At 39.4% G+C, this 24,180-nt stretch overlaps 1 protein-coding gene across 2 annotated transcripts in view; it reads left to right on the plus strand.

Moving 5' to 3' along the window:
* Nucleotides 1-24,180, plus strand: part of ldlrad4b (low density lipoprotein receptor class A domain containing 4b) — a 56,311-nt gene that overhangs the window by 14,245 nt on the left and 17,886 nt on the right. Inside the window, exons 2-3 of one of the 2 annotated variants that reach the window (XM_067448482.1) lie at nt 3,430-3,956; nt 9,633-9,773. In XM_067448482.1, the coding sequence (XP_067304583.1) occupies nt 3,917-3,956; nt 9,633-9,773 (181 nt within the window). In that variant the 5' untranslated portion in view covers nt 3,430-3,916. Of the gene's footprint in view, nt 1-3,429; nt 3,957-9,632; nt 9,774-23,631; nt 23,957-24,180 lie in introns of those variants that run through there. The other variant, XM_067448483.1, reaches the window with a different exon arrangement.

Consider the following 24,180-nt stretch of genomic DNA (forward strand, 5'->3'; position numbering starts at 1 on the left):
AGGTTGTCTGAGGACATGTTCTGCCTGGTCTTCTAGTCTTCTCCAAATGAAAATTGAGTTGTTGGTTTTTTTGGGGACGTTAAATCAATGATATTAAGCCACAGATACATTAGCTGTGGCTTTGGATAACTATGTCCAGTAAAGTGTTCTAGCGTGTTATGTAACAGTCATTAACGGCTGACGCTCCTGCTGGGGTTTGAAGACGCTAATGTGCATCTCTTCACAGGAACTTGATGTTTTGTTGATGGTAAAGAGCTGCAGTAAGATCATAAAATGTTGATGTGTTGACCCCCTGCTGTTTCTAATTTTTGTTTAATGAAACACCCATGTTGTGTGTGTGCTGTCTGTCTGTATTATTTATTTATTTATTTATTTTTGTCTCAAAGCTTTTCTGCCAGATGATTAGACAACTATGGTGGAACCCGAATGCAATACCATAATTCTAGTACCAGCTCAATATTGAAGAAATATGCAGCGTGTGTTAACTTGTGAAATAATGCGATATTCAATATGAAATATTGGTTTAAGTGTGTAAAACACATTTACATTTAAATGAAAAAAATGAAAATTATAAAATAAATGTTTCCCATTCATTTTGGGAAAATAAAGCATCACTACAACTTCTGAAAGTAAACAGCAGTGGTTTAGCATTACAGAAAAAGTTATACAAATTAATTTTTAATATCAATGTAAACAAACAAACTATTTAAATACCAAAAATTGTTATATCAACCTGAAAACTTTCAAGTCATACATACCATTCTCAACACCATGCATGCCATAACCCACCGCTAGCCTAGCTTAGCACAAAGACTTAAAAATGGCTCCCCCTTGCCTGCTGCTCAATAAGTGACAAAATAACACCAACATTTTCCTATTTTTGGTTAGAATTAGAGGTCGACCGATTCATCGGATTTGCCGATTAATCGGCACAGATAGTAGCCTAGAAATCTAGACGCACCCTAGCGGCACCAAATCTAATCTGCCCGCGAGTGTTGTCTAGCAACTCTCAATACCCATCTGAGCTGTAAACGCCAAACTCCTGACGAGCCAATCACATTGTGTATAGAGTCGGTGGGCGGGGATTAACATAATGACGCCAGAGTGCTTCTAGTAAACACAGAAACTGGCGAACGGTGGTCTTTCGAATCAGCTTTGACCGCGACTCTGGAAGACTTGGAGTTAAGCTTTTCTCTGAGAAAAGTACAAAGAACAGCACTGAAGTCATTTTTAAAGAGGGAAGATGTGTTCGGAGTTTTGCTGATCGGATACTGCGGATGTTTAATCTATCAAATAGCTCTGTTTTACCTTCGTTGTTCTGGTTGGTTGTAGCACTGGTAGCTCTGTCCTATCGCGTGCAGAGGGAGTTTGAAAGACAACCGTTTATCCCGCCCCTCAGATTGAGCTCTGTCAATGGTGAGTTTCCAGACCAAACATCTTGATGTGGGTCTGGCTTGTCAGGCTACACCGATAGCTGATTGGTGGAACAATCGGTTATCGTCAAAAATCAATACCGATAGTTTTTCCTGTTTGCGTCCATTGCGGGAGCGGCCGAGAAGGGTGCTGTCATTTACACAGTAGCCTACGAGAGCTTTGAGAAGAGTCTGCTGGCATTATATAGCGCAAATAAAAAACTATCACTGTTTACATTAATAGTGAGAACACGTGAGGCTGCGCGCTTCACAGCACACGCTGCACAGAGCACGTTGACACTGACGCGCGTTTAAAACACCGACAGGGAAATATTAGGATGATTTCTGAATGATCATGTGACATTTAAAGGGTAAGTTCACCCAAAAAATTAAATTTCTGTCAATAATTACTTACCCTAATGTCGTTTGACACCTGTTCATCTTCGGATCACAAATTAAGATATTAGTGTTGAAATCCGATGGCTCATACAGGCCTTCATTGACACCAATATAATTTCCTCTCGCAAGACCCATAAAAGATACTAAAGACGTCGTTACAAAGCTCATCTCACTACAGCGGCTCTACAATCATTTTATGAAGCGATGAGAATCTTTGTTTTGAAATCTGGCCATCCTCTATCAGGCGTTATTTCTTTGTTGTTTTTTTGCGCACAAAAACTATTCTCGTCACTTCATAAAATTATTGTAGAGACACTGTAGTGAGATGGGCTTTGTAACGACGTCTTTAGTGCCATTGGCTTTTAACACAAATATCCTTATTTGTGTTCCGAAGATGAACCGAGGTCCTACGGGTGTCAAACGACATTAGGGTAAGTAATTATTGACAGAATTTTCATTATTGGGTGAACTAACCCTTTAAGACTGGAGTAATGTTGCTAAAAACATGAATCTGACATAATATTAATGTTTTTGCATTTTATTCTATTTGGATCAAATAAATGCAGGCTTTGTGCGCAAAAGAGCACCCCCCCCCCCCAAAAAAAAAAAATTCAGACTTTTAAACCGTAGTGCATGTTAAAGGGTTAGTTCCCCCAAAAATGAAATTGATGTTGTCATTAATGACTAACCCTAATGTCGTTCCACACCCGTAAGACCTCCGTTCATCTTCAGAACACAGTTTAAGATATTTTATATTTTAGTCTGAGAGCGTATCCAGGTGTATACACACTATACTTTCCATTTCCAGAAAGGGAATAAAAACATCATTAAAGTAGTCAGTTAGTTAGTTAGAATCTCTTGAAGCATCAAAAATAAATTTTGGTCATGAAAATGTATTCAGCATTGTCTTCTCTTCCTTTAAGTTCAATCCTCAAATAAAGATTTTAAACGGTTGTGAATCAGTGAATCGATCAATGATTCGGATCGCCAATGTCACCTGATTTCAGCAGTTTGGCACGCGATCCGAATCATTGATCGATTCGCTGATTCACAACCGTTTGAATCTTTATTTGAGGATTGAACACAAACCAGCAAGAAAAGACAATGCTGAATAAAGTCGTAGCTGTATGTCACATATGGACTACTGTGATGATGTTTTTATTACCTCTCTGGACATGGACAGTATAGTATGCATACATTTGGATACGCTCTCGGACTAAATCTAAAATATCTTAAACTGTGTTCTGAAGATGAACAGAGGTCTTACGGGTGTGGAACGACATGAGGGTGAGTCATTAATGACATTTCATTTTTGGGTGAACTAACCCTTTAAATGAAATAACCTTATGTTTGCAAATGAATGTCAAATGAATATGCTAAAACCACTGATACACAATATCACTGTTTTATTTTAGTTTAGTTGATGACATGTACGGCAAACATTTGTATTTGATTGATCAGCTGTTAATCCTTAAATACGCCACACAGTACTTAGTGCAGTACAAAGTCATCGAGGAAACTATGCTAAGCTTTTGAAAGCAAGCTGTTTGCCTTTTGCAAGTGAGTTTTTTTGTTCTATGTAATTCAGCCACTGATTTTCTCTCTCTGTCTCTCTCAGTGAGCTTGCAGTCTGAAGGATGAGGTGGGGCGCATTGATTAGCATGCTGCTATGCTGAGAAGGGTTTATCCACCCAGGACGAGCGGCAGCAACTACACGTTCCCTTCCTGAATCAGCTATCAGACACCTGCTCTGAATCAAGTACCTGTCTGGATCTTACCCTCACACACACTCACACACAGCTATGGCTGGCTGGCTCTGGCTGGGAGGGTAATCGGTGCGCTGGTTGCCTTGGCAACCCCACCCTGATTCCTGCTGATTTGAGCCCTGGTCCGTCACTGAAGACTTTTTAGCCCCCCTCCACCTTTCCTCTGAGTTGATTTGCCCTTTCGTGGAGGTAGAGGGCAGCAGCCAAGGCAGGAGTCATGGATTTGTGAGGTGAGAATGGCAGCACGGCGGCTGTTTGGCCCCCAGGAGCCCTCAGGCAATCGGAGCCAGTAACGTGGGTGCCCACACACACGCATACGGGCCGAGCGGCAGGAGCAGTATGCAGGAGGCTGACCTACCGGCCACCAATGCTTTCACAGGTGAGCACCGGATCAGGTTTATAACCTCAGTGTTGGAATTAAACGGGATGAGCTGTTGGCGTGAACGGGAGTTCAATGATCCATGCCAACGGTGAAGAATAAGATTATGTTCATGAGGAGGGTCATATTGTGTTGTACAAACTCATGATGTTTTTTTGTGTGTGTGCTAATATTCAAAGCTGCTCTCACAGTCCCCCTCCCTTTCCCAGACTCCTCTGCTCCATTTCTCCGACAGGCTGCTTTTCTCTCCCCTGCCTGGAATGGAATGCGGAGAAGGAGAGAGAAAGTGCGAGATGGGTGGAGGGCGGTGGAGGTTGGGCTGTGTACTAAACCAAAGTTTGACAGTCTAGTGCACTGCAGACAGAGAGCAGATCTCCTCTCCTCTCCGCCTTTTCCTGTTTATATTTTTTCTGGTTTCCTCTTTTCATCTACTTCTCATGTTGTCTTTCCCTCTCTTCTCTTGTTGTCTCGTCTCGTCTCTTCTGGTTTGGCCTCAGGTCATCTCTTCTCTTTTTGTTTTGTCTCGTTTCTGCTCTTCCTGTTTCATCTTGTCTCTTTTCTTGTTTTGTCTCTTCTTTTTTTGTCTCGTCTCTTCTTTTCTCGTCTCTGCCCTTTTTGTTTCATCTCATCTCTTCTCATCTCCTCTCTTCTCCCCAACTCTCGTTGTTTCGTTGTTTCATCTCTTTCTTTCTTTTTCTTCTCTTTTTCATCTCTAGTCTGATCTCTTCCCTCTTTGTCTCATGTAGTTTCTCATTTCATTTCAGCCTCTGCACTTTCTCTCTTCTCTCCTCTTCTCTTCTCTTCTCTTCTCTTCTCTTCTCTTCTCTTCTCTTCTCTTCTCTTCTCTTCTCTTCTCTTCTCTTCTCTTCTCTTCTCTTCTCTTCTCTTCTCTTCTCTTCTCTTCTCTTCTCTTCTCTTCTTCTCTTTCCTTTTTTAAATGTATTTTCTCATTTTTTTTGTTGTCTTTTCATCTCTAATCTGATCTGTTCTCTTCTTTTCTCCTCTTTGCACTTATTGATTCATCTCATCTCTTCTCTCTCCTCATCTCTCATCTTTTTAGTTTTTTTTCAAATTATTTTTTCTCATTCTTGCTTTGTCTCTTCATCTCTAGTCTGATCTCTTCTCCCATCTTTTCCTTCTTTCCTCATCTCTTCTTTTGTCTTCCATTGTCTGGTCTCTTTTTTTTTTTATTGGTGGTCTTTTTCCCATTTTTCCGTTCTTTGTCCGTTTTCCCATCTTCTACTTCTCATCATCTTCTCTTCTTGTCTCGTCTTCTCGTCTCTACTTTTCTAGCGTTGTCCAGTCTCTTCGTTTTTCTTCACGACTCATCTTCCCATCATGTGTCCTCTCCATGTCTCATCTGTCCTCTCCTAGTGTCATCTCGCATCATATTGTTTTTCTTGTGTTGTCTTCTTTCTACTTACCTCCCCTTGTTTCATCTGGTCTCTTCCTTTCTCATCTTGTCTAGTGTTGTGCATTTTCATCATGCTCAGTATCTTTTTCTCCTCTTATTTGCCATTTTCTCCTTAACCACTTTTCTCCTGTCCTCGTCTCATTTTCCTTTCTCTCCTCTTCTTGTCTCTTTTTTTGTTTTTTTGTTTTTTTTGTATGGTCACCTTTTTACCGGTTTTTGTCTGGTCTCGCCTTATTTCGCCTTGTCTGGTCTCCTTTCTTCTCCTTTTCTACTGTATCTTTTTGTCAGGTCTCTTTTCATTTTGTCTACTCTCTTGTCTTATCAACTTCTCATTTACTTCTCTTTTGTAATCTATTTTTTTCTAGGGGTGGAACTTTTTAAATTACTCACAGTTTGGTTTGTAAAACGGTTTTAGGGTCACGGTTACGGTTCGGCATGTGCTATGTTCATGCTAATAAGGACATTTGTCAAATAAAAATAAACAAAATAAGAACAAATAATCAAACTACAAGCAACAGCACAAATGCATATAAAATCAACAGTGCTTTTTAGATTTTTCAGGTATCTAACAGTGCTTTTCAGTTACACAAACTGAATAAAGTAATCAAATATAAAATAACATTGCATTTGATCTTCGCTGTATAAATTAAAATAAAGATAAATCATTATTGTAGTTACAAAAGCCATTCAGTCAAGAGCAGTGTGGGATTTCTTTGTGATTTGTTGTTTGATTAACGTTAAAATCCCAGACAGCAGGAAAAGGCTTTCTTTCCCTTTAAGAAATACTGCACAGAGAGAGTACACATTAGTCTTTATCGACGGTTTACTTTTTACTTTAGACATAACCTTCTATTTTCACTAGGATTACTCATAAAGATGTCCGTTCAAGCGCAAGACGTGAAAGAGAAATCAAAATGTGCACACTATCTGCGACATGCAGTGTGCACGGCTTCAGATGAGTGTACACTGTACACACACACACATACACACGGGACATTCCACAGGCGTAATGGTTTTATACCGTACAACCCATATTGTCTATCCCCCTACACTGTCCCTACCCTTAAACCTACCCATCACAGGAAACATACTGCATTTTTTACTTTCTCAAAAAAACTAATTCTGTATGATTTATAAGCCTTTTGAAAAGTGGGGACATGAGTAATGCCCTCATATTTCACCCTCTACCTGTAATACCTACGTCATACCCATGTCTTTATACACATTTGTGTCCTGATATTTCACAAAATAAGCACACACACACACACACACACACGCGCGCGTCTCTCAGCGTGCATGTGTTCTCTTTCGCGTCTTGCTCTTGAATGTTTGGGCGAGGCTTTTTTTAGTTTAAACACAACGTTTGCTGTTCACGTTTGAGCATGCGGCACTCGCTTAAAAGAGCACGCGCTTTCTGATCTTCGCTGTTTTTGCAATGTATCGGGAAGCCACAAAGCGTATCCATCGACAGAAACATGCATTAACCTCATTTTTTCTCTCTGTTTTACACGTTGTTATTTTCAACAAACCAAGATGCGTCATCAGATTTGAGATGAACCGCGGTGCAAGTGCGTGCTGAACCGTGGGTGGAGAACCGTACGTTTGTTTTTTTTTATTACCGAGAACCGTTCCACCCCTAGTTTCTTCTTGTCTTGTCTCATCTTGTCAAATCTCTTCTATACAGTTTAGATTTGTGCAGTTTTGTGCAGGTGTACATTGTGATTGCATAATTGACTCATGCTCTGTTAAGGTTAAAGGAAGGCAGAGAACTGCTTATTTGTTTGTCTAAAGATCGTCATAACATTTCTAAAACCACTTTTAGCTGCACCACACCCTGTGAGAGATTTCATGGCTTTGGTATTGTCTAGCACCTCCTCCTCAGATAGAGAAGTTGTTTGGAGTGCGGGTGTCATAACTGTCTGGTTTGCTTTGCATTCTGGTCCTGTGTAAAGGCTTTATAATGGAGAGTCTTGCATACAGTCGAATATCCAACGATATCAGGTCAATGTTGAGAATCTCCAAAAGCATGCTTGCAGGAACACTTATTTTAAGATCATTTATTGGAGCCAGTGACCTACATATAGAAGACTATCGCCGCCTGAGATCCACAAATCGCTGTACTTTTTTTATCCCATTGAAACTTTCCCACAAACTCCGCCAGCTGAGCAATTTCAGATCCTCAAGGATGTCCTAGTGCTTTTAGTTGTTGAGAAGTATTTCCAAATGAAGACTCTTTTTCATAAAACGATATCCAACAGTAAGATCGCTCAGTTTTGACAGTTCAGGGTTTGAGAAACAGTACTTGTGAGGGGGGAAGGCAGACTTTTTAGAGCTGCTTTAATGGCATATCCTTGATATTAATTTTAGCTGCTTAACGCCCATTCACACCGAGAACGATAATTTTCTAATAGCGTACACACCAATGGATTATAACATTCTGTTTAAACGCTTGATGCAGTTTTGGCGTGTGTCGTTTTTAATCCTTAAGCTTTTTAAAGGGTTAGTTTACCCCAAAAATAATTATTAACCCCTTAGTTTACTCACACTCAAGTCATCCTAGATGTATATGACATTCTTCTTTCAGACAAATGCAATCTGTTATATTAAAAAATGTTGTGGCTAATCCAAGCATTACAATAGCAGTGAATGGCTGCCCAAAATTATCCAAAAAAGTGCAACCATCCATTATAAAAGTAATCCACACACCTCCAGGGGGCTAATAAAGACCTTTTGAAGCAAAACGATGCTTTTGTGTAAGAAAAAATATCCATATATAACACATTATAAAGTAAAATATCTAGTTTCCAACTAACCGCTTTATAAAAAAAAACTGCAAATGGCGCTATGATGTTAGATATAGCAGAAGCGTTCTGAACTGGGAGAGGCTTTACACTTTCTTCGTAAGTTGAGTACGGAAGAGGTTGGTGGAACCTAGATATTTTACTTTAAGTTTTAAATATGGATTTTGTTTTGGGGGGCTGCCATTCACTACCATTATAAAGCTTGGACTATCCAGGATGTTTTTTTTATTTTTAATATAATAACTCCGATTGTATTCATTTGAAATATTTCATATACACCTAGGATGACTTGAGGGTGAGAATATCATGGGGTAATTTACATTTTTGGGGTGAACCATCCCTTTAAATTCAAGGTGGATTCTGTTTGGATGTCAAATGAATAATTATTCATTAGCTAGAAAAAATAATAATTTTGAAGTTGATTCCAACAATATTAATCCTCGGTGTTATAATCATTATAAATGTTGAATGGACTTTGATAGGTTGCCCTTGGTGTGTGAACAATGTCATATTTTATGTGATGCAAACCGAAATACGGCTGTGAGGAATTCTGTACAGTCTATAGAGTATGCTGTAGCCTACTATTGTGTACTCTAAATCAGTCGTTCAGCTGACAAAACATAAAATTTAGTCAATCTACAGCAACACATTATGAAATCGTGAAGGGTAAAATGGTCAGGAAGGGGACCCAGGTTTAAATCACAAAAATTACAGCCGTGCTTGACAACTAGCTATCGATCATCTTGCATTTTTGTTGTGTTGAAAAGAGCAGCTTTGACATTTAGTTACATGATGAAAATGTAGCTTCAAGGAGCAATTCTGTAGATGACACAATTTTTGATCTGCGGAAGATTCATCTTATACATGTGTAGTACCATTTCAAGATATTTTTGTTTTTTTTTTCTGCTCAAAAAGGCTGCACTTATTTTAGGAATACTAAAAACTATAATATTGTACTCTATTAACTGTTAATCACTGTTTTCTATTTTAATATATTTTAAATGTAATTTATTCTTGTGATGGCAAACCTGAATTTTCAGCAGCCAAAAATTTGGTCTTCATGAGCATTTCTTAATATTAATGTTGAAAACTGTTGCTGCATAATATTTTGGTGGAAACCAATAAATAAAATGCGTCAGGATAGATTTGTTTGTGACAAAGTAAAAGTCTTTACTGTCACTTTTGATCTATTTATGTATGCTTGCTGAATAAAAGTATTAATTTATTTGTAAAGATACTGACCCCAAACAATCGAACAGTAATGTAATGTATTTTGGGAGCTGCATTTGGTTCAAAAATCATTTTCCATGGATTTTTTTTATTTTGTAAGGTTGGAAATTTGACCAACCCTGATGCGGCAGGTGAGAAAACAGAGACTGACTCTAATTGTTATTGATTAACCTATTTGAAGACGAATCACTGCAGTTTTTTGTGTTTGGCTTTTTGTTTTTCCGTCCATAGAGTGCAGATTCCTGTGCGCTAACGGCAGATGTCTGAACCTGGGCTCGCAGGTCTGTGATCAGCTCAACCACTGTGGAGACAACAGTGATGAGGAGCACTGCCCCATCTCCACCCAGCATCCTGCATCTGCCATCTTCAGTTGTGAGTCTCATCTCTCTAACATTCTTGCTCCAGACTCAGAACTGCCTGTGTTCTGCTTCTGATGAGGTCAGCAGGATGTTTTCGTACTTCTCATCTGAATTCCTGAGGCGTTTGTATCCAAGCCACCTGCAGGGTGTGAGTGTGAGACGAGTGTTAAATGGTGTCTCTTCATGCTGGATGTTGGTTGTGTGTGCATGAGTGTGTGCAACATGGGATTTGGTCATATAGCATTTATCTGTCTTTTTGATTATATTTGACATTTTCCTCTATATTTATTTCAATTTCAATTTTTACATGAAACTCTATTAGACAACTTGAACTATGATGACCATATTTTTAATTTTTTATTAAATTTTGTTTTAACATTTTTGGGAGGGCATTAAGTAAAACAAATTTTAGTGCGTTAACTAATTGACATCATAATTTATTATAAATCAAATCTTTAGAAAAAAAAAGTACAAACTACTATTTTGACCTTTTTATAAGGCAATGCTAGTTCAAGTTCTGTTGTTTAAACAACACTTTAACCTTAAATTATGTAATAATCTAAACTACTATAGATTTTGCCTGATGGTTATGCAACGTAATAGTTTTAGAGCCATTCAATTGAAATGGTAAAAGGTTTTTAAAATCATAAAAAACAGAGTATATTTCCTTTTTTTGAGTTTTAACCTAGATTTAGATTTTTCCTTTTATTTTCTTGTAGACGCTGACATTTCACTGACCTATATATTTGCTCTGTAATTAAGCAAAAGTGTGGCTTTCTTTTGAGCAAAATCATGGTGAATATTCACCATTTCGTCCTGCCCTTTTTGTGAGACTGTGGCAGCCAGTCAGCTTTGATCTACCGTAGCTCTTTTGTGTCTCCAAGTTTGAGGAAACCAGAGCAGACAAAAAAAAAATCCCGGAAAAAGCACGTAGCTCCGTCTGCGTTTATCTTTCCTGGCTGCGTTGAAATCAGTCATCTGTTCCTGCCGTGTCATGCTCCCCCGTGTTCGCTCTGCTCTGAGGGGTGTCTTCAGTCAGAGCTGTTAGAGCAGTAATGCTCATTTCCCCAGCAGACAAACAGCCGCCATATACTGCGAGAGGGAGCGAGGAATGATGCTGATAGACGTTAGTGAAGACGATATATGCTGAGAGCGAGACGGAATCTGAGGAAATGTTTAGAGTCTAATCGAGTTTGCCATCTCTCTGTCTACAGCAGGGCCAGACAGATTGATCATGAATATAGTCTAGACACTCTGCACAAAATATTTCTCTCTCTCTCTCTCTCTCTCTCTCTCTCTCTCTCTCTCTCTCTCTCTCTCTCTCTCTCTCTCTCTCTCTCTCTCTCTCTCTCTCTCTCTCTCTCTCTCTCTCTCTCTCTCTCTCTCTCTCTCTCTCTCTCTCTCTCTCTCTCTCTCTCTCCATTGAAAGGTTGTGGTCAAGACCATCAGACAGCCTCTGCAAAAAAGGAGGGAGTAAGAGAGGGTGTTTATCAGAGAGTATGATGAAAAGCTTCGTAGGGTTTAGTGGTTTGCATTTATTGGCATCAGGTGTGTGTGTGTGGGAGTTAGATTGCACAATTATCAGGGGTAAAACATGCTGTCCAAGAATTTATCATCACTTTTTTTCTGTCTCTGGAAGGTCCACTAAAGTTGGTAATTTTTGTTGCATAGTTTCATGACCACTTCACGTCCCGTTTAAACAGTCTGTTTTTTTCTGCTATGCCTTTATGTAACACCCCTTTTTTTAAAAAAGACTATATCAATATTTATTTAAAAATAATTATTTCAGTTGACATTAAAGAGATACATTGTGCGGGCCACAGGACAATTATTTTATGAGTGACAAAAAAAAACTCCAGCAAAAGTTTGGTAGTTTCTTTGTTTGTTTGTTTTGTTTTTAACTCTATATTCAAACAGAACCTCCTGAAGTTTGGATTTTTTCCTTTAAAAAGTTATACTTGGATGTTCTAGATTTCCAGATGAAATTTTGTCAGCATCTAACAATCCCATTACAACATTATTATATGTGCTTTTTAACCTATAATTATTTTTATTTATTTTTACTGACCATATTGATGTGTCCATAAAAGTTTGGGAAGTAAAGTTAATAGAAACTTTGTTATATAATAACAGAAGACTGAAGCAAAAGTGACTTCCAATCCGAATGTACCGCTCTTTTATACTTGTTTGATTTGTGTCATGCTTTGTCAGAGAATGCTCCCATGAAAATGAATGTTGTGTTTGTTTTCATGCACGTAAATATGCATGCACACACTCAGCTACTTTCACTTTGCATCTGTTCGAAATTTCCAAAGACGCATGCTAATTGGTGGTTTAAAAGACCATAACCTACACTCTCAGAAAAAAAGGTAGAGTGCTGTCACTGGGGCGGTACCCTAAGGTACAAAAGTGAAAAGACACATCTTTCTTAGCCCTAAATGGTACATATTAGTACATTAAAAGGTACATATCAGTATTTTAAGAGTGCGTATTAGTACCTTAAAGGTACACAGTAGTACCTTTTCAGTTTTGTACCTTAGGGCAGGGGTTTTCAAACTGGGGTCCTCCAGAAGGTTATAAGGGGTCCCCAGAAAATTTCAGAGAATAAAAAGACTGAATAATGGATAAAGTCTACTCTAACTGTTTCATTTCTAAATGTTTCTCTCATTTCTTGCCATATAATGTTTATATATACAATTCTGGAAAGTATGAATATATGGCATATATAGTTTCAACCAATCTGGGTAAAGGGGTGGGACTAAGCAGCAACACTTATTCCTGTTTGACTCAACAAACCGCTTGGGTGTCTTTGACGAATCAATGCTGATCAAATCTTGACAACACAATCTCTTTCACCATGGGGCCTCTCAATGTACACCTGAGACAAACGTAATATGGCAGAAAAACTCCAGGAATCTCCAGTTTATAACTTTTTTTAAAAAGCATACAGATTGGATTAGAGTTTCAAAAGTTATTAAACATTTAAGAACAAGCTTGCTGTCTCAGTCTTTAAGGGTTAAACCTTCTACACATTAACTTCACAGACGAAACCACACTCTGGATCGTCTTACCTTTTACACTTTAGCTTTTACTGCGATGAGCAAAGTTACCACAAAAGCCATCACATTTGCCTTTTCCTGGCATCAAATCCCAGCACACAACTTGGCTGGCAGAACTTTACTGTAAAACCAACAACAAACTTTTCTCAGACATAAAACTACAAACGTTTATTCACTCCGCATAAAAGCGCGGGGTACTCTCTGTCCTCTTTGAAGGCGGCACGGTAGCGGCACCCTTGAAGAGTATGCAAATCAGCCTCTTCAACAGTTTGCGTGTTTGTTAATAGCTCTCCTCTCCAGAGTGTGTGTGCGTGCGAGAAGAGTTTCTCAAGAGCTGCAGACAAGCTGGTTGAAGTTGTCAGGCACTGGACATTCATAGACGCCATCCTGCTCGCACTGGACCAACACATCCCACTTTGATGTCTGTCAGGGGACGAGTGTCTATAGGGCTCTCTCGTACTCACTTTCTCCTCACGTTTCTCCTCTGCAGTTTTAAAACAGGTTGATGGGGGTCAGAGGTCGGCAAGGTCACGTTTCGGGCCTTGTCTGATGTGAAGAGCTCAACAATCAGTTTGTTTGAGTTTAGGATTTCCATCACTAATCTCCATCATCTCTCATGCTAATCTGGGCCGACCGCAGCGGGCTGCATTTTCATGCTAAGGGGCTCATTATCAAACCGACGTCATGTCTTCTGTATGCAATCTGTGTCGCTTGGAGGGAGGGCAAGTCCCAGATGAAGCGTTTGAACTTCGTGAAGAGAGAGAGCGAGCGAGAGGGAAGTGCCGGATGATGGAATTGTTTGGCTTACAGGAATGTCCGACTGTAAAGGAGACCTGAATGAAGTTCGGAGGGTCTTAATCGGGGTTTTAATGACAGATGATAATGACGGTGTGAATGAGACACTTGTTTGGTATTTGATGTCTTGGAACCAGTTTGAAGAGCGCTCCGCTTTGTTTGCAACCACTTTGATTTGCCTTATTTGACTTTCCGCAATATTCGGGAGAAGGAAAAGCAATTTACCTCAGATTTGCACTTTAACGAACCAACAGGCCGGGCACCTGTGCGCAAAATTCGTTGCGCGCTCAATAGCGACTGTTGTGATTTTGTTTGGTTGCAAATTGTTCTTTTTTTTTTTTGCTTCCCTAAAGCTTTTTTCGATGAATTGAATACTGTCAGTCCGAAAAGAGAAATCTCCGATTCCGGCATTCTCTCCTTCCTCTTTTCTTTCCTCCGCTCACTTGCTCATGCTTTCCCCCAGCTCCTTTGATCCACATCCCACACACGTCGCTGCATTAGCCGGGCTGTTTTTCAGGGCGAGGGCCGTGCGGTTCTGTATTCGTTGGCTGTCAACACCATCAGTACTGATGGGTTTCAGACAGTGTCACCTCACGCAGGCTCACAGTGGATTCTGGGATTGTTTATCGTGGCTGAGCTGGAGGTCTATCGGGCACTATTCTTCTGTGTTCACTCATTTACTCAGTGCATTCATTCAGTCATTTTGTGCCGCAAACCTCCCAGTATGATGGAATCCCTCTGTCTCTCTCGGTGGCCTTCGTCCCTCGCTCGTTTTCTTCATCTGTTACCTAAGTACGTTTGGCCCTGTGTGTGAGTGTGTTGAGAGAGTAATGATGCAGCTGGGGCCATTAAAGATGGGAAACTGACAGCTCTCCTCCCTTGCTTTCTTTCGCTCCCCTCTAAGAGCGATAGACGGGGATTAAAAAAACAAGAAGAGAAAAAGAGGCAGAGCAATAAATGGAGACATCTTAAATGGCAAGTTGCTCAGGAATTCAATCAGGTTTGGCTCAAAGACTAAAGCAAAAACAACGAGGGACGCAAGAAAACGAGGGGGGCAGGAAAAGAAAGAAGCTTTTTACTTGGTGAATTGTTTGTAGTTAATGTCTGAATTGGAATTAAGACCTGTATGGATTAGATTACTGTTTACAAACAACTACTCACTGGAATGCCTTCTATCTTCAGTTTTATGTTAGCACTTAATTCAAAATTGAAGTTTAAGTGAATTTTTTTTTTAACTTAAAAAAAAAAGTTTCATATATTGGGTCAAAGTACCCCATTTCCGAGAGATTGGAGGGTTTTTGGTCTCCTATCGATCCATTATTAATATCGATGGATTGGATTTGACATAAATTATAATACTTTGCAGGTCCCACAAACCAGTAGATTTTCATATATAACAAAGGCATCGAACAATCCCTGAACTCAACAATCCCTCAAATGGGGAATTTGTGCATCTAATTTTTAAGTTTTATATGACACGTTTCTCAAGTTTTAATTAATGTTATCTGTACATATAGCTCTACAATAAACCGTAGACATCTTTTATGAACATTAATCCACAGCACAGCTGTTATCTGAAGAAGCCTGAAGTGACTTCAAGGATCTAAATCTTAATGGATGAATTGGCCTTCACCCTAGTCAATCAGTGCAGATGCAATGGGTTTTTTTCTGTATGTAGTGTATATACACACTATTCATCATGACAGTCGACTAGTGAGGAAATGTTACGTTCTTATAAATGGACCAAAACATTTAAATCTAATGGTTTGCACATGTTTCTGTGATGGATAGGTATAGAGGTAGGGATCGGTTTGGCGATAGAAAATATCATTAATGTGATAATATATCAGTGAAATTCTATGCAATGTCCACACTAATAAACTGAAGCCAATGTGTATGTGTATATCTGATAGCATTGTATAGCCTACTGTAAGTGCTTTTCTTCATAAGTCCAAGGCTTGTACAGTATGAATGTTTTTAATGCCTTTATAGCAGTTTGCTGCTGAACCTAAATAGCTCCAGTCAACAAAAACAAAAAAATGATATGAAAACTCTCTGGTATGTTGTTTTTTTATCATGTGCCCTCCGCTCCCAAAATGTTTGCCCATTTATAAACCATTTTAAATGAGTTGGAATGCAAATGAGAATTCTTTCTCATTCTTTCTGCATTCCTTCTTCCAACCCGTTGTGTTTTTGTTCCCCTGAGGTGTTCATTTCTCACAAATATCTTCTCTCTCTCCCCTCAGTGAATAAAGACTTTCATACTGAGACATCCTATTAGCTCATTTCCAGTTTACCCATAATGCCTCGTAATGTGTTTTTATGTCATATCAGTCATGGCTGTATGGATGAAATTCAGACCCTAAACTCATTCACTCTCTGATTGCAGGATGTCAGGTTGCATTGTTGCTTGAAGATGCATGAATGGAATAAATGAATTCTTAATGTGTGTGTGTATGAGGGAGAGCGAATGAAACATGAGGAGAATGTTTCCTGCTGAGGTGCTATTTAGTATTTTTTTTTTTTTTTTTTTTTTTTTTTTTTTGATGGTTCTTTGTTTCTTAAAAAACCTCACGGCAGAAAAGTGAGTTGCAAAAATCTTGTTTTCTGTCTTTTTTTTCCATTCATGTGTGTGTATGTACATGTAGGAATTACAGTTGTACTCTCATATTTTAACTACCTTGTGTACATCATAGTTTCATAAGAGCAAAAATTATTAACACCAGGACATCCAACAGTAGGGCTGAGTATTGATTTTCGTATTTCAAACTAATTCCAATTCACACAGGCATTTCATTTGATTTCAGTTCAATTTTATTCAGTTCTCATTCGAGTAAATTTCAGTTAGTGACCATTTTACTTCTTTTTCTCAGCTGTTGCTGTAACTTATACAAATTAACCTATATACAACCGTAGCAGTAATAAATTAATACTTTTTAGCAAACGTATTAAATTTATTAAAAGTGACTGATGATTTTTGAGGATCATGTGACACTGAAGGCTGAAGTAATGATGCTGAAAATTCAGCTTTGCCATCACAGGAATAAATTGCATTTTAAAATATTCGAAGAGAACTGTTATTTTAACAGGATTTCACAACTTTACTGTATTTGTGATCGAATAAATGCAGCTTTTGTGAGAATAAGATACTTGACTGACCCCAAACTTTTAAAAGGTTATTTACCAGCTCAAAATAGTATTTTACTTGGAATATATTGGTCAGTCTTTGTTATAAAAGGGTTTTTTAAGAATTCAGTTTTTTTTTTACCCATCCCTACCAAGCATCACCTAGCAATGCCTTGGCAATGTGCAAAAATAATTTAGAAAACCTAAGCAAACAGCAACAACCCACATCGCCCTAGCACTGTAGCAGCAGCTTATGCAAAGCACGTCACTTCACAAAAATCTGTTTTAAACACATTTATTGTTCATAACAGGTTGACCATTTAAAGTCATCTTTTAATTAGGAAAGCTTTAATTTAGCAGTTTTTTAATGAGCGAAGCAGTGAATGTGCATGTTATAGTGTCTGTTTTTCTGGGTCAGAGCTTTAAAGTTTTGGGTCAGCTGAGCTTGAGTCAGATGTGCCACTTTCTCTCTCTGGTGACCTACGTGCAGGAGGTGTGTCTGCTGTTTCCAGCCTTCTCTTTAGTTTTTGGGAATCTGTGGGTGATGATTGGTTGGAGTTTGAACATGTGACTCAGGGGAGTGGAACGAAAAGATGAGGGCCCTGATGTAAACATCACTTCTTTTAAATGGGGAGGTTTTAAAGTCTTTTGGGATTGGAAAAGATCTCGAGGTGATAGTTTCGGCTTTGAGAAACACACTCTGTGCCCTGAAAGATATGAAATGAAGACTTTGTTTTACTCTATTCTATGAATGTTCTTATGAGGCAAAGTGACAAATATTTTTGTTTTTGAGTTTGACCCCATTAAGTGGTGGATTAGAGGCTATATATTCATTTTGTGTTTCGAAGTTGAGCAAAAGTCTTTTGGGTTTGGAAAAACATGAGTAATTGATGAGTAGTTAACTAACCCTATAATATGTGTCTGGATCACTTTTTTTTTCTTCCTTCACATTAAATAAAACATCACAATAAATACTTGCATTTATACAATGCAGACATTACAGGCAAGTAAATTTCTGTTTTTCTAACATCATTGTCTGTTAAATTGGAATCTGCTGCTTCAGTCTGCAGTGAGAGAGCTAAAAATCACTTTATTAATGAAAACTAAAAAAAAAAAATATTGTCAGATCATGGTCTGCTTCTAGGCCCAAATCTGTTTCAGTTTAACAGTTTTAAAACAGGAGCTTAACCTCATTGAGTATATGTATAGAAAAGTTGTGTTTTTTTAGTTATACATTTTGTGTGTGTGTGTGTGTGTGTGTGTGTGTGTGTGTAATATATAAATCGCAAAGGGTGTGATGAATTAATTAAATATATGCGCTGTGTGTGTATAGGGAAGAGCAGCACTGTTTTCTTTTACACGCAAGCAGCTCATCCGGTGTTTTCCGTAGCTCGCTTCTCATTATTAGATGATGCACCACACAAAATGACAGGATTAAATCACGTTTTGGAAAGTGTCAACTATCTTCTCAAACCTAAAATAAGAAGCACTTATAAACTGGTTGTTATAAACGAGAAATATAGTATAATTAACGTTCTGAAAGACATGACGATGTAGCCTAGAAATCTAGACGCACCCTAGCGGCATCAAATCTAATCTGCTGCGAGTCATCTAGAAACTCTCAATACACTTCTGAGCTGTAAAAGCCAAACTCTGGTCAGGCTAATCACATCGTGTATACAGTCAGTGGGCGGGGTTAACATAATGTCTTTCAAATCAGCTTTGATCGCCACTCTGGAAGACTTGGAGTTAAAGGGGTACTTTAGCTTAGGGAAGATGAATCTGTATTTAAACTGGGTCATTAATGTAGTAGAAATGTGAAATTATTTTTGAATTTGAATTTTTGAAAAAGACTACAATTCCCAGAATGCCACTCCCAAAGCCACCGCTACTGAATCACTTTAACTTTACAACCACTGCGTTCATCGTCATAAAATCAGTTCAGTTAGAGAACAGACAGTATACAAAAAGTGAACGTGTCTGTTCAATATAATGTGATTTAGCCGCTGAGGAAGTGTCAGCACAAACGCAGCAGGAGTCAGATTACACGCATCGTGATGAGCTGAATGAGCTCTCCTGATGAGACCTGAGGTAAACGCGTTCACGCTCGCGGCAGTAGTTCTCAGCACGTTCAGTCTGGCACGTTTTCAGTTCATTTCTTTGGAAGATTGACTTTCATAGGAATTAACTTGAGAAGATAAAATACTCTCTTTGCTCTGCCGGCCGCACCGTTTCCATGAATGCCTGAGCCGAGCTGAGCTGTGAGTGTGACCCCATCCCCCATGTGCGAGTTGAAAACGTGAAAATAGCTCCCCCTGCTGGCTGTAGTCTTTAGCGTCTGGCCAAACATTTTACCTATGACGCAAATCGCCGATATTTGCGTCACCGGAGTAATTTTTCCAAAAATAAAATGCATAAATCTCTCATCTCAGGGGGATATGAGAGGGGGGAGCACGATCATTCGAATATACTCCAGGTTTTCTATAGCCTAGAAATCTAGACGCACCCTAGCGGCAGCATATCTAATCTGCCGTGAGTGTCATCTAGCAACTTTCAATACACTTCTGAGCTGTAAACGGCAACATAATGATGGCTGAGTTGCGTGCTTCAAGTAAACACAGAAACTGGCGAACGGCGGCCTTTCTAATCAGTTTTGACCGCGACTCTGGAAGACATGAAGTTAAGCTTTACTCTGAGAAAAGAACAAAGAAAGGCACTGAAGTCATTCTTAAGAAGGGAAGATGTGTTCAGAGTTTTGCCGTCCAGATACGGCAAAAGTTTAATCTTTCAACGAGCTCTGCTTCAGCTTCGTGGCTCTGGTTGGTTGTGGCGCTATCCAATTGCATGCACGCCGTGCAGAGGGAGTTTGAAAGACAACCGTTTATCCCGCCCCTCGGATTGAGCCCTGTCAATGGTGAGTTTCCAGACCAAACATCTTGATGTGGGTCTGGCTTGTCAAGCTAATGACGTTGAGTAAATGATGACACGATTTTCATGATTGGGATGAGAACTATCCCTTTAAATATTTGAAGCTACACAAGCTTCATCAGCAACCTGAATTTCTCTTGCGAAAACAAGGGCCTTCATCACATTCATAGTGTTGTTTGCATGTGGTGGGTTTTTGTATATAAATATTTTTTTACTTGTAAAATTCCCTAACAGCAGCACATCAAACCCCAGGTTAGTTTCTCCTGTTTGTAAACACACGGAGACATAGACATATGGAGTGCTGTTATTATTTAATGAGGTTTTTATAGTATTTTGCAAAGACTGCGAGTCGGACCTGACAGCCTGCTGGGTAGTGGCCCACTTCGAGAAACACACGGTTATTTGTCAGCGAGATCTTCCACTTTGATGACTGTTAGCAGTCGCTGTGTCTGCATTACCGAGGAGATGATGTGTCATAAAGGGGGTCCGAGAGCACGCAGGTGTTGTCCACGAGGCCGTATGGCAGCGTCCGGGGAAGGAAGCACTGCCATGTGGCTCGTTAGGAAAATGCTAATTATGTTGTCAGCATCATTAAGAGTCACAACAGCAGCCATTTTGGGAGTTGCGGTGCCTGCTGTTCTTCCTGTTGTGCCCCTGTGAGTGTGCGCCAGTGCAGGAGGCTGGCATTAAACCTAGACATTACCTCACTCCTGGGCAGACGACCCATTACGATGCTCAGCAGGCTGCAGGAGAGAGGTGAAAAAAACTCAATACCTGATGATTACACACACACACACACACACACACATACACTGCAGTGCATCACATCTGCAGGCGGCCCATCTTGGCTTTGCAGATAGCAATCCCCAGTCATAAACTCACTCGCACAAGCAGACAATTTCCCCTTCCTCCTGTCTCACACACCACGTCCTGCAGGGATTTGTGCGAATATCACAGAACGCAGGTTGCAGATGGAAGTGTCTCAGCGACGGCTGCCATTTTTATTCTTGCAGTTATATTACAGGTTATAACTGGAATGTTTTCACATGTCTGCATCTTGCTGTTTCTCAGGACTTTCCCTCTGTTGACAGAAAGGGTTGCACAATTCGAGAACTGCCGCATAGACATGGGATGGTTTATGGAGTGGAAAAAAAAGAAACCTGTCATCATGTGAAGCTCACCATGTAATTTAGTTCTTGCAGTAATCTGTAAAACAGCACTGGTACTTTGAGGGACCAGTCATCAGCTATTTGTTGGACATCTTGTATGATCTTGTTATGTTTCCTTTTGTTATGGGTATCAGGCTTTTTGAGGTGAACAGAGCAGGATTAGGATTTTTGCTAGCTTGTTATCAGTCAGCATTGTGTTTGTCTCTATTATTAGCATAGCTATTTCAGGTATCTACTAACATAAACTAATTAAACTTTTTTCTTTTTTCAGGCTGATGTTTATGTTAAACTAATTTTAGTGATGTTTATTTTGTGGTTGAAAACATAGATCAGGGGTCTTCAACAGGTGGTATATGTGGTCTGTGGTGATGCTGCAGAATATCAATGTTTTTGGGTGGAAATTAATGTACTTTTAAAAAATAGCATAATAGCTAATTAAGCTACATTTTAAGATGCTAAAGTTCAGCTAAATGTGTCACAGTCAAGCCCAAATTGAAATGTATTAAGTCTAATTAAAATTGTGTGTTTGGCTTTGTACTGTGCTTCAACAGTGACTATTTTAATGGATGTGCTTGTGCAATGTAAGCGTCATAGTATGTAGTAAATACATTAAAGGTACACTATGTAACTTTTTTGGCACTCTAGCAATTAATAAACAAAACTGCATGCGTCTTGCATCCTGAACATTTTAGTTATATATATATATATATATATATATATATATATATATATATATATATATATATATATAATATATTAGGGCCGGGACTTTAATGCGTTAATTAAGATTAATTAATTACGTGACTTTAACGCGTTAATTAATTACGCAAAAAAAAAAAAAAATGCACCGTGGAACGTTTTTCAATAAATCAGTTTCGACGGAGCGATTATACTGGAACACCAACTAGCGCTCCGGAGTCACGACAACAACATGGGTGCGTCTCAATCAGCTCCCTTGTTCAGTAGTCAGGGCACTGATCAGGGAGCCCATTGACTTATGTCTTGATCAGTGCCCTGACTAGGGAACTAGGGAGCTGATTGAGACGCAGGGCATGAGTGAACATGAACGAAGAAGCTGATGAGACTGCTTTGCTTGGCCCCGTGGATGGGAACTTTTGTTTTAAAAAACGAAAGGATGGAAGCGTCGTCAAGAACAGGGTTGTGTGCAAGCTATACAACAAGGAATCTGCGTATCACCGCAGCACATCGAGCCTCAAATATCACAAATATGCTTTTGCTAAACTTAATGGCAAACATTGCGCTGGTCTGCTGGACTGAAATAAATAAACAATATTTTGTTGATTAAGCTTTCAGTCATTATTCAATGGTATACTAAAAATACATGTGAAAAATTACTTCTCATTGTTCTCAGGTCAAATATTTATATGCAATTAAAATGCGATTAATTTCGATTAATTAATTACAAAGCCTCTAATTAATTAGATTTTTTTTTTTAATCGAGTCCCGGCCCTAATATATATATATATATATATATATATTATATTACTATATGTGTATATATATATATATATATATATATACACATACATACATTTTGAAAAGTTGCCTAGTGTAACTTTAAAATAAAACGTTAATATAATGCAGACTTGAAATGCAACAGATTTTAAATTTTAAACAATATGTTACTGAGGGGCCTGTTCTATCTTTCTGTCCATCAAGGAGTTCTTTACCTGAAAATGTTGAATACCCCTACCATATAAAGACCATTTTAAATGGATAAGGGAGACACTAGGTGGCACTGTTTATCAGACAGCAAAAAAAACTATAGTTAAAAAAAGAAGTTTCTGATTTTATATTATTTTTATCTCATCATTTTTTTCAGTTAAATGTTCTTTATTTAGATTGTTTAATGATGATTAGATGCTGATAGAAAATCTATTGTCTGGTAGTTTATGTGGTGGCAGGTCTCTCTTACCTCAAAACCAGCCCCTGTAGCATTAGCATGCTGAGAGAATCCACCTCATTGCCCCAGAGACTTCCTCCTCAGACAGCCATTCAAATTCAGACTTGACCCCTAAACCCCCCACACTGTCTGTCCCCCATGTCTGCTTTAACGGGGGATGGGGGGTTGGGGATGTGTCTGTCTGCATACGTGTGTCGGGATCGACTCAACTTCCAGGCTAGACCTCAGACAGATAAATGTCATTTTATTCCCCTGAGGACCCCTGAGGGCTGAGTTGCTAACTAGGGGTGAGATTTTTAAAAGATAAAATTTCATTTTGACAAAAAAAAGTGATGTATTTTTTTGCTCAAATTTTACTTCAAAGATCTGCCTGGCTGTGATATCTATACTTTACTTATATTATAAAGTGCTTTAATATAACAATTTAGTTTTCCTAAAATACTAATATATATTTGCTTTTCTATTTATTTCAGTGTTATGTGTGTGTATGTGTTACAGACTGTTTAGCATGTCTACCTTTTTTAGCCCAGTGTGGATTCGAGTATATTGCCTTGACCCATAATAAAAGCCCATATAGCTGCCAGGTTATTTATAGACAGACTGTCGGGCCTGTAGTTGGACGGAGGGGGGGCTGTAGTTCTGGACACATGTGCTCTGTGTCGCCAGACAGCGGGGTCACCCCAAGGTCAGCCCCCTACAATGCTCGCCTTGACTGCTTGTGTCTGGCATTAATGGGGAGGTGTAACACTAGACACCCGGGCACTGTGCTCGACCACATCCCCCCCCCCCCCCCCCCCCCCCCTCCTCCAGCCGGTCACCGATAGACCAGCCGTGTGCGCGAGTATGAGTGTGGGGGTGTGCAGGAGGGGGTGGAGAGGAGCTCCGTCGGCTTGATCTCACAAACACTCTGATTTTTGTGTTCAACCGGAGGGGTCAGAGAAAGAGATAGAGAGCGGATGAGTTCAGTTTAGTAAGTCAGAGCGAAGTGAAGCGGTTACCCGAGAGCATGTAGTGAAAAAAACAGCATGTCAAGGCTGTTGCCGAGGGCTTTCAGTCTCAGCACGAGCTGTTGGACGTGCACACACCGGCTGGCTCGTGCACCGGTTGAAGTCTCCCGCGTACTCCATGCGAAACCTCACCGCACCGGATGGCTCGAACGTCACATGCGGATCCCAACTCCAGGGAATGGAGATTTGTGAGTGTTTTACTTTTCCCCTTCGTTGCTAATTATGTCAGACTGCGTTTTGTCTGTACATGTGACTCGAGCTCACAGTTTAACTTTGAGTGTGTTTTATGTAATTTCGCCTGCAGTCTTGTCTGGCTGTCAGCTCTTATCAGCTGTTTCATGCACGTTACGTTTCCGTAAATGTCTGATCTCGGCTCTCTGCCGTCTCTGCAATCTGTCTCTGAATGCGTCTG

Source organism: Pseudorasbora parva, chromosome 7, assembly GCF_024679245.1.
Source record: "Pseudorasbora parva isolate DD20220531a chromosome 7, ASM2467924v1, whole genome shotgun sequence".
NCBI classification, from domain to species: domain Eukaryota; kingdom Metazoa; phylum Chordata; class Actinopteri; order Cypriniformes; family Gobionidae; genus Pseudorasbora; species Pseudorasbora parva.